Genomic DNA, 11,549 nt, shown 5'->3' with positions numbered 1-11,549 from the left:
CGCAGTTCTGCTTTATGGTTTCTCCATAGGCAAAGTTGCTGCAGTCAGTGTTTTCCTCTGCTCTTCATTGTGTGCGATGGGTCAGTGCGGGAGAACTTCGCATCCCGAAGCTCCGCAGCAGAGCACGGGCTGGAAAGGGAACGGCAAAGAAAACAGAGTAATAATAAGTCGTGAGTGAAGTGAGGAATCAGACAAGCCTATCTGGGAGGGAGAGAGTGACTAAGTGAGAGGGAAGGGGAGTTATCTGGTCAGACTTGTGAGTCACTATAGAAAATGTACAGAGCAGCACAACCTGATGTTTGGTTAGGTTTTTTCCATTCACTGGTATCTCTGAAGCATTAATGAATCACAGCAGCAGCAGCAGCGAGAGGATGTACAGAAGGGGAAAGGGGAACCTGGAGCAGGATGGGCAGAGGGTGCAGCCGGGTGTGTGCTGCAGAGGAGAGGGCCAAGAGCAGCAAGGGAAGAGGCTGGAAGGGGACAGGGCATCCCCAGGGAAGAGGAGGATGAAGTAAGGGTGTACTCGTGGATTGCTCAAGCTGACCTAAGACTGCTGTGACAGAAAGGGCCCCTCCTGGCTGCACTCACCCTGCTTGTGTCCCATTGCCTCTTCCTTGCCCAGGGTTTGGGCAACCTTGCAGGCAAGGACCTGACCGAGATGGAAATTGACCCCTTCATTTTTTGGTATGGTTAGTTTTCAGCTGATCACGCCGAACTGGAGAAAGTGTGTATGGAAAAAGATTTGTTTTAAATGTTAAAACAAACAATTTAAAACTGGCTTTTGTAATTGTTGCTGGAACTAAAAGCAGAGATGGGGCAATGTGGTCCCCAGCTTACTGTACCCATAACAAAGCAGGCAGTGCAGATTTAGCTCGTGTTTATTATTTGTAACTTCCTGAAAAAACATGATTAATTAAAAAGAAAAAAAAAGAAAAACGTAATTTAAAAAAAAACACCACCACCATACCCCGGAAAAAAAAACAGAATTGAAGGAGGGAAGGAAAAAGCCAGCCCAGACAAAATACCCATTGGCAGGCTCCTCAGGAAACCTAGTCAGCAGCTGCAGACTCCTCTTCCAGAGTTGGGGAGACCAATGCATCTGGAAGATGGAGAGGATTTTGCAGGGGACCCACCCTATGGGGTCTCCCACACAGGGGAGCAGATAGAGGAGTGAGGAATGGGGAAACTGGAGCCCAATCCATAGATGCAGAAGTACCCAGATCTGTGCAGTGATTCCCAAGTACAAATGGGTTTAGCAGGAGTTTAGGTGGGGCTGGAGAGCAGCAGATATATGAAAGGTGCTGAGACACTTGGTAGGGAATAGAAAAGTAAAACCCCTTAGGCCGTAGCATGTTACATTCCTGAATTACAGACAATTATGCGGTATTACTCTGCCACAGCATCGGGGTGCAATCTGCTCCAAGCTATACCCGAGAGCTCTGCATTCACACCACTGAAGTCAGGAGCAGAAGCTGGCCTCCTAATTGCAACTGGATTAAGTGGATACACACCTCTGAAGCAGCTGGATATTTTAATGGCAGTAAATAGTGTCTTCTGACAGCTTTTGGGGGGTGACCCTCACATCCAAGGCAGCAGTGGATCCCTGGTTCCCCCTGCTGTGCGGAGTGCTGTGAGCTCTCACCCAGTCTGCTGCTGGCTGCTGTTTAGATATGCACCAGAGCACATGAACCGTGCGGTGCCATTTCTTATGAATTCCCTCCATTTTGCCCGTGTAAATCAGGCTATTGAGCTTTCCAGAATGTATTCCCTGTCTGACTGCTGTCACAGAAATTTCGCTCAGACTTCCCGTTGGTGTCGAGGTGGCTTTCTGCAGCATGGACGTGCTGGCAGAAGAGCTCTCCAGGAGGCCATCGTTACAAGAAGACCTCGCTCCCTTATTCTGGCTTCCACCAAGCACTGCGAACACTCACAGCTGTGACTCCAGGGCAAAACAGAAACAGTTAATCTGAGGTAAAAACACTTTGCTCCTCTGTAGCACCTTCTTCAAGGATCTCAAAGTGCTTTTCAAACATTAATGAATTAAAGCTTTGCAGCCCTCCTGATGGAAGTGAAAAGGAAGGCGAAACACAGCACAGCAATGCTACACAAGCTCAAAAACTCTCCAAATTGTTTCCATGGGGACTGAAGCGCAGCCCTCTCCGCTAACAGCAGCGGGGATCAGCCCACCCCTCCGAAATGCCAAGGGAGCGGGAGCACAGCGCTTGCCTGGTGGGAGATGGAAACCGGGGAGGGCATGAGGAAGTCTGGCTGGGAAAAGACCTTTCTGCTGAGGAATGTGTTTGTATAACTCTCTCTTTCTGGTCAAAGATGTCTAAAAACCAAATCACTGAATCCTCCTGAGCAAGCACCTGATTCGACTTCTCTGAGAAATGATGGTTTGCATGAAGCTTCTTAATTTGTAAGAACAAGAAAGTCCAGGCGAGGCTGAGGAGCTGTGCATGCAGTTTAGCTTTAAAACCTTCCTTGTGCTGCACAACACACAGCTTTGCTCTAGCACCAAGCCACCCAGCATCCCTAATGACCTTGTTTTCTCAACTCATCCCAGACAGCGCAACACAACGCCCTTCCCCACACCACCTCTGCTCTTGCTCAGAAATAACAACAGTGCCACCTGCGAAACCTCTGGCATCACCTCACACACTTCTTCGAGGACTTTCGCCCCACGCCTGTCTCGTTTTGACATTGTCTAGCAAGGAAAACCTGACAGGAACCCTAGCACAGGGAAATACAGGAACCAAATTCCCTGCACAAGTCACCTTTGCTGCATGACAAAGGATGCAGATGCCCTCGGGCTGTAGGAGCAACTGCATCTATGCCCAAAATTCACAATATCTTCGTGCCTCTTCCCTTTCCAGCGGTCTGTCCAGAGCCAACTGCTCTGCTTGCCCTCACGTCTGCTGTGAGCAGGGCTGAGTTTCTGGGTTTCCAGTTCTGCACCCTTCGACCGCAGCGCTGCAGCCTTCACCTGCAAAGCTGAGGCTGGTCTCTGGGGAAGAGGTATCTTGAGAGCTCTGGTGTTATAAAAGATCCCAGAGCCGAAACCGGGTGGTCATAATTTTGGTTCTTAATGTAACTGTGCTCCAGTGTTGCTTCAGAGGCGCTGACAAAGTTGAGGTAAGGGCCAGGTGACTTTTCTCTCTGTGACAGACTTAATATGGGAGAAAATGGTTCCAGGGCAAAAACTGAAGTTTGGACTTGGACTCTGAAACCTGAAAAGACAAAATAATTGCATGTATTAATTCCTCTGAACGACAAGAATTCACCACTGTGATGTGGCTAAATGTTAGTTCCCAATTCAGATTTGTTTCATCCAGTGAATTGGAATAATAATTAAAATGGTAGATCCATCCCGCTTCATAGGCTTTCCCGTGCCAAACCAGAGCTAAACCTGACGAGCACCAGTAGGTAAATGAAAAGGCCAGATAGATTATTAGAAATGAGTGTAACACACATAATAAGCACTGAGATCGATAAAAATAGCACAGTACAATTTAATGGTGAGGGTCTACTATAAATTATTGAGATACTTGTATTTTGGAATTGATTGCCACAATAACTGTCTTGCAGATGTTCCTGTTGTAAACTTTCAAGGCCTTGAGCGGGACAAATGGTTCAGATTATCGTTTATAAAAATTACTCCTTTCAAGGCTTTTTAAGCTTGTGATTAAATATTGTCCTAAACGAGGATGTAAGGTTAACGGTCAGTATTGCTGGAATAACAAATTAAACTCACCTCCCTTAGCTGACTGTCAAAATAGGTACGGGCATGGGAGGAGGAACGTTAAGATTTGTGCTGCAAATCTAATTGCTTGAACTTTATACAAGTCTGAGATAAAACTGGGGTATATCTGAGATGGTCCATCCCACCACTGCTTTTTGGAAAGCTGACAATAATTGCATGGCTTGGAAAATGCATTTCTTTCTGCATGAAGAAACTTAAAACATGTCTTCTATGTGAAAACAGCCAATGCGTTCCCAGTCAGAACAATACAAAGGGCTGAATGGGGTGTGGAGAATTTTGGGGAGAAGACATTGCATCAACACGTGGGCTGAAAATTTCCATTTTGAAGGCTTAACCCAAGCTACCAAAGCTAAGAGGAGACAAGAGACCAGCCTGGCGCCTGCAAGCTGCCCTTACTGGGCTCTCCTTGCCCTGTGCCACCACTCCAGGTGAGGTAGGACCATCAATGTGGGAGGTACCACCCTACCCCAAGAGCACGAGGGCTTTTAATCTTAAATAACAATTACAACTGATGCTAAGCCATGGCCAAAAGATTGTGGGGACACAGGAAAGCAAGATGATAAGGCTAATGTCAGAGGTGATGTATCTGTGTGAGCAGATCTACCACTTCTCCCCACGTTTGCCTGTACAGACGCCCAGCTGAGAGACGAGAAGAGCGCTGTTGCTGAGGCATCTCTGAATATTTTGGGCCTGATTAAATTCCAAGTGCAAACGCTCTCAGCAGTTTCCTTGCAAACAACCTGCTGTTAAAAAATGTGATCAACAGCCTCTCAGGTGTGTTTTCCAGAACCTAAAATAGCACAGCTGCAGTGCTGCCCTTCACAAAATCCCAAACAGGGGCAGCCAAAACACGGGTGGGAGGACAGGAGGAGGTCAGAGGCCAAAAAAGTGTAGAAGGCTAAAAAGGGGTGAGAGGCTGAAAAAGGTCTGAAATAGGGGTGCCAGGCTGAAAACAGGGTTGCAGGCAGAAAAAAAGGGTGGCAGACTGAAAACAGGATTGGAGGCCAAAAAGGATGGGAGGTTCAAAAAGGGGTGGGAGGCCAAAAAGGGATGGGAGAGGGGTGGCCAGCCAAAAAAGGGAGTGGCAGGCCAAAAAGGGGGTGGGAATTCAGGAGGAATTGGGAGGCAAAAAAGGGGTTGGAGGTGGTGGTGGGTGGGAGGCCAGAAAAGTAGGGTGGGAAGCCGGGAGGCTGAAAAGGGAGGGGGGCCAAAAAACAGTCGGAGACCTGGAGGTGGTGGGGGGCTGCAAAAGATTGGAGGCCAGGAGGGATTGGGGTCTCAAAGAGGGTGAACGGGAGGCCCAAAAAGTGAGGCAGGACGGGAGCTGGTGGGACACCGAAATGAGTGGGAGGCCAGTCGAGGGTGGGAGGTTGAAGAAGAGTGGGAGGCCAAAAAAGAGTGGGAGGCTGGGAGGCCAGGGAAGTGTGGGAGTGGGCAGAGGTGTCCTCCGAGAAGGCTCTGAGTGCTGTCTTTTCCCGATGTCTCCTGTGTTGTGTCAAGGAATGTCTCTCATCTGTGCTAAAACTAGGGGATATAAATTGGAAAAAAGAAAAAATCCAAGTCATGTAAGAATGAATCTCAACACCCACCTCCAGCATCTGAAACCAATGAAGGAGAACATCGCATTAAATCAGGACCCAGCAATAACCATGTGGCTGCTCAGCCCCAGTCGCGGCAAGCAAAAACACAGAGGGGCTCGACAGGAGAGGTACCTCTGATGGCATTTATGAGCCTTTCAACAATCGGGAGGAAAAATCTGCCAGTAAAAAGCTAAATGAAACCCTCTAGCAACACCCTGCGACAACCACATGAAAGCCTAATTCCTTTGTGGTGGCCTTTTGTCAGGGACCCACCAGTGGAGCGTGAAATGTTGCGTGCTGCAGAGAAGCAGCCCAGGTTGCGCCCTCGTTCCTCCCTAGGCTGCTCCTGGAGAACACAGGGTATTTAAGCAGATGTAACAAAGCTGTTTATTTCCTAAAGTGTTCTTTTACGCTTGGGAACTGAGACTATAGCCTCAGCATCAAAGATAACTTCATAATAGCCTTTTAGTGGAAATAACCCTTATCGCTAAGCTGAGATGTAAAATAAAAGCAGTAGGTATTACTCATAATGCACTAGAAAAGCTGATTCCATACAAGGGCTTTTTTTAAACTTCTGAAAGCAGCAAATTCAGGTTAGAAATCATGGAGAAAATCTTGGACCCATTGAAGTCAGTGTGAGCAATTTCCTTACCTGTGTTACAAAGAACAGTTTAGCTTATGAAAGCCCAGCAGATTTTTTGATCTAATTTATTTTTCATCATTTATTCTATTTGATTACTTTCTGTGCGTTTCAGTTGGACAGTGCAAGCAGATTGGTGTCTTTTCTGCTCCGAGTTAATTTAACCATACCACTCCTATGCCCAAGAACGGTGAAGACAACTACACGTTCTTTCAATTTCTAAAATAACAACCAAAAAACAAAACAACAAAAAAAAACCCCAAAACAAAAAAAGTGCAGCAAAACCAAATGGCCCTTATCCCTAGCCCCAAACTAGTGATATTAATTCTCTATGTCCTCCTTGTTTCTTTCCTAAGTGACCAAAACTGGGGGTGTTAAGTTTTCTCGTGTTGTTCCTTCAAGCAGGGAAATACTCTCTATTTCAAGTAAGTCATGAACTGTATCCTGGATATTTGGTTAAGCACTTATTTACACTCCTGGGTATTGAAGGGTATTAGGGAATTGAATATTACAGAATTAAAACAGAATAACATAAGCTGTGACGCTTGTTCTTGGACATACTTCTGTACACGTTTTCCTCCAGACTATCAAAAAACAGGTACAAAATAGAATCACAGGCCCAATGATAGATCAGATTTTGAATCTTCCAAGACATTTCCACAGAGCAATTCTACAAGCTGTATAGTACACCTCAGCACAGCCCTGCGCAAGTGTAACGTGAACTCCCTGGTTATTGCACCGCGAAGCACATCTCTGCCTGCCGTCCTCTCACCATCACCGTAAGAGTTGCGCCTGCTAAGGTCCGAATTCAGGCTGCAGGGGGTTATGATCGTCCTCCGTGACACAGATCTGATAGTCATCTTCTTTATTGTTTGCCCTGAACTGTTGTGCTACATATTAAGAGCAGCTGTGACGTCCTGAAAGGGGCCTGGGATGTGAAGACCATGGTCAGGATCACTTAATCTGCCTCACAGAAAGGTTTTGAATCTTAATTAATTAATATCTGGATGGAGTTCTTTAGCCTTTTGGGCAGCATGCCCCACAGAAACCGTCTTAGAACAGTCAAGAGTCACCTGCCCAAGCAGCCTACAGCTCTCAAAGAACTTCAAAAGTTTGTGGGAATGCTACACGCTTGCTAAAATACTTTTTATTCCTTCCAAAGCTTCATAGCTCCGTCCTATGCTGTCCAGAGAAAAGAAGTGTAAATACTGTGGACAGAGTTAGTTACTGCAACACCACCACCATTTTAGCCTTGTGGTATTACCCATCTTTGTTCCTTCCCTCTTTCTTTACATTCAAGTACAAGAGCATAGGCATTGTATCAGAAAAAATTAGATTCTGTTTTAATTTAGTTAGCACAGGAATGAATCCAGAAGACATGCAATGCGATCAGTTACATAGCAGATACGTTACATAGTAGATACCTCACGTGTCCAACCAAGTGTGCCATATGATACTCCTTTTCGAAGCATCTAAGTAACATATTTTTATCATTTTTGCATTACACTGCAGCTAGACTCTCATGTTAAGAAAACAAGGAAATATTAAAAATCTGTGTGGTTTGGTTGGAGAGTGTTTGCAACCTCAGACAAGTGAGCAAAACTTATGTAAAGGGCCAGGCACAGAGTTCTTCTGAGCAAAACACACCATCTAGAGGTGGACACCGCTTCTGCAAGTGCTCTTAAAAACAGAGAGAAGCAATTAAACCGCTCACGGAAAAGAAGAAAACTCACTTCGATAGAGGCAACAAAAATACCTTAATCGGAACCTTTGCATTCTTTGAAATAAATATTTCTGAGGGAATTTCTAAAAAAGGCACTTCTGTACCAAGTCAAATAAGGCTCCCGTTTTCAAAGGCCTTTCGAAAAGAAAACCAGGTTACTGCTCATGCTTCTAACATCCAAAGGTCGCAGAAGGAAGGTGCTTACTCTCGGGGGCTGTGGCATATATGGACAGCACAGGTGCCTCTGCAGATAGGCTCTTGCTTTCAGGTTATATATCTGCAAAGGTTTATCCAAAGGGGTGCAAATATGACAGGATGGCATATGGGAAATTGATCTTTCTAGGTACCTCTTGCAGAAGAACTCCATAAACTGTGAAACTCTTGCTGAAGTCAGCGAGGACAGTGGAGACACTGCAGGGACTGTGGGAGCGGCAAAGCATCCCCCCTGGTCTGGAAGCAGAGAGAGGATCCTCAGTTCCAGCCTGTGGAGAGACATTCCCTCCCCTGGTGACATTTTAGCCAGTTTTTGAGGGTTTCCAAGCTTTGTAGAGACCAGCAAAGGGCATACAGACAGCTGAAGCCCGGCTTTCTCCAGTATTGGGGAAGTATCTGATATTCATTAACATAGTAAATGGCTGGCGTTTGCTTTATTATCTCTATTATAAATGCAGGGTAGCCGTGAAAGCCAAAAGGTGAAGATGGGAAATACTGCACTTCACGCTCCTTCCCCACCCACCATGGGGGAATATTCCTACATTGATCTAATTGCAGGAACTGTCTGTAAACAAACGTGTTTTGAAACTCCCATATAAATAGGAATCACAACATCTTGCACCATTTTAATAAACTATGTTTTCTTTGTGTCCATCTGTCTCAAGAATGTCGGAATCAGAACATTTCCCCAGTGACAGCTTCATCCTTTAAACTCCGCAGATGAGAGAGCATGCAGAACAATCTGTGCTGAAGCAGGATTAAGAGTTACCAGGGTGACACTTTGTAGTTTGTAGGATGCTGACAATGAGCCTCTCAAAAGCACAAGACCTTCACTGGAGCTGAAGGGACCACAGAGACGCAATTTGCCTCTGCTATCACCGAAGTAGCAATGAAGATTGTAAATTCCCCCTGCCCTCCTCCTCTCTGGATCTTTGCTACTATTGCCTGTGCGTTACAGCTGACTTCCTAGGGGCAGGATGTGGCCCCTGGGACCAGGGATTTACCTTGGGAAGAGGGATGTTCCATGCCATTGCTTGTCTTGGTTGTGCCGAAGGTCTGCTGCTTCACTTTCCCTTCTGTCAGGCTCTCCCGCAGCCATCTTCAATGTCAGTGACAGCACAAAGTTGTGGCTCCACCACACTTCTTCTCACAAAGAGAAATAACAGTGGCAGCAAAAGCCTCTGAGTGTTTTTAATTTGCCCATCATTGGTAGAGCGCATCAGGTTTCTTTCCCTTTTTCTGGAGGTGCAAATTAATTCATTAAAGTCTTCAGGGAGAAGGACTCCAACGACTCATTTGCATTTCAGGTCTCCACATAACTGCATCGGTCAGGAGATTCTCAATGGCCGAGTGTTGGAACCCAGTTAACAAAATTTCAAGATCTGTTTCAGAAATGGCGCGCCCAAACTTTGCCCATTTCAGGCATTCCCTATCCTAGACCACAAATTCCTTGCCCATTTGCAGGTCCGGGCTCAGGAATTAACTACAGGCTGTTTAGCAGACATCAGCATGTACAACTTTGATGGAGAAGTAGATCCCCCAGCCTGGAAAGCTAGCCAACGTCTAGAGAGAGGTTCATGGTGGTTTTCCAAGAGAGAGAAAAGCAGAGGTTCAGTATCTACTGTGCTTTCAACAATAAAATAATAAAAATTTATGAATATAGTTGCAGCAAAAAATTAATCAAATTGTCAGTAAGAAAAGACAAGCAACTGCTAGCTTGACATTTGGCAGGACGCTCACAGTGAGCCCCAGAAAGCTCGTTTAAACCAGCCGCCCTGCTCCTGCCAGTGCAGCAGCGTTGCCCCGTGCAGTACGGTGGTTGTCAGTGCGCGCTTTACTTGGGGTTTTTAGGATAACAGTGACATCAGAGGTAGAAAAAGCCTCGTAAACCACAGGAACTTACCTCTTCCCAGAAGCATAGTGGTTTCCCTCATAGAAGAACAGCAGGTGTTAGAGTGTCACCGAGGGACTTGATTTTGACCACAAAGCCAAGAAAAAGCAAGTGTCTTTCGTAAACCTCAGCTTCTCAGTGACCTCTGACGGAGCAAATCTGCCAAGGCTAAATTGGCTGACTTTTAGGCCAAAGCCAATGATTTATCTGTGTTGGTTGGGCTCAAATCCTGGAGGCTTTATTGAGATTAGAAGGAAACTTACTCAGCGGAGAGCAAAGCAGCAGCCAAAATTTGGCCTTTCTGACAGCAGGGAGATGTGGTGCTGAGGTGGAAGGCTTCGGGCAGGGTGTGACAGAGCAGAGCAGAGGGTGCTGTGCCCAGAGCAGATTGGTGTGGTAGAGCTGTGCCCCGATCCCAGCTTTGCAGGGCTTGCGCCAAATGCCAGTCCTTTCCCTGTGTGGAGTTTGGTTAGGAGCAGTCGTGAGGAGTAAATGCAAAGGTGGGAGCTGTGAAGAGCTGGCTGCCTTACGCGAAGCAGCAAATCTCTGCAAAACTCCCAGTGCTGCAGCACTGGGTGAAATTTAAATGTGTGCATGTGTCTGAGGGAGAGAGAGAGAGAAAGAATGCCTGGGGAGATGAAAAAGGTTGAAATGAGTCACTCTTCGTCTTTTTGTCTAATTTGGTAGATAATACTGGGTGTGATGCTTCACTGCCTCCTTCCTGAGCAGCTCGTGCAGAGCCAGTTCCAGAGCAGTCAATGAGAGGACTTCTCTGGGTCCAGCCCTTATATGGTGCAAAATAAGGCAGAGGAGAATCGGGCACAGGGACGGGCCGGCTGCAGGCGCTTCTGCCGTGCGTTAAGCCCGGGAGGTGGGATGCTTTTCTGTCGTGCAAAGATTTTATGACTTGTGACACAAACTCAGGATTGGAGGCATTTCAGTGGCTTCCTCAACTGAAAAGTGGCGTTCTAAAATGGCACTTGACGCTTTGTATTAACTTAAGCCCAGCCACGGTACAGTAACAGCAGCCGAGGGATCACAAACTGAATAAATACCTCCTGGGGAACGCAGTTCCCACGGCGCAATGATGGAAAAGCAGGCTGAGCCTTAGCCGGTACGGCCCCACACCGCGGGAGGGCAGGACAAGGATGTCGCGGAAGGGGTTTCACGAGAGCGGTGCTGGCCGGTCCCGAAGCGGGGCTTTGCTCCCCAAGCGGGGCTTTGCTCTCTAAGCGGGGCTTTGCTCCCCAAGCGGGGCTTTGCTCTCTAAGCGGGGCTTTGCTCCCCAAGCGGGGCTTTGCTCTCTAAGCGGGGCTTTGCTCCCCAAGCGGGGCTTTGCTCTCTAAGCGGGGCTTTGCTCCCCAAGCGGGGCTTTGCTCTCTAAGCGGGGCTTTGCTCCCCAAGCGGGGCTTTGCTCTCTAAGCGGGGCTTTGCTCTCGAAGCGCGGCTTTGCTCTCGAAGCGGGGCTTTGCTCCGCAAGCGCGGCTTTGCTCCCCAAGCGCGGCTTTGCTCCCCAAGCGGGGCTTTGCTCTCTAAGCGGGGCTTTGCTCCCCAAGCGGGGCTTTGCTCTCTAAGCGCGGCTTTGCTCTCTAAGCGGAGCTTTGTTCCCTAAGCGGGGCTTTGCTCTCGAAGCGCGGCTTTGCTCTCGAAGCGGGGCTTTGCTCCCCAAGCGGGGCTTTGCTCTCGAAGCGGGGCTTTGCTCCCCAAGCGCGGCTTTGCTCCCCAAGCGCGGCTTTGCT

At 47.4% G+C, this 11,549-nt stretch overlaps 1 protein-coding gene across 1 annotated transcript in view; it reads right to left on the bottom strand.

Annotated features, from left to right (window-relative positions):
* IGF1R (insulin-like growth factor 1 receptor) overlaps positions 1–9,838 on the bottom strand; it is a 245,803-nt gene extending 235,965 nt beyond the window's left edge. The window contains exon 1 of the mRNA XM_009321543.1: positions 9,823–9,838. Within this exon, the coding sequence (XP_009319818.1) occupies positions 9,823–9,838 (16 nt within the window). The remainder of the gene's footprint in view (positions 1–9,822) is intronic.
* Between the last annotated feature and the right edge of the window lie 1,711 nt (positions 9,839–11,549).

The sequence above is a fragment of the Pygoscelis adeliae genome, unplaced genomic scaffold (genome assembly GCF_000699105.1).
Source record: "Pygoscelis adeliae isolate BGI_AS28 unplaced genomic scaffold, ASM69910v1 Scaffold13, whole genome shotgun sequence".
NCBI lineage: Eukaryota > Metazoa > Chordata > Aves > Sphenisciformes > Spheniscidae > Pygoscelis > Pygoscelis adeliae.
The sequence above is the reverse complement of the archived record's forward strand: the minus strand, read 5'-3'. Positions and strand labels throughout refer to the sequence as shown.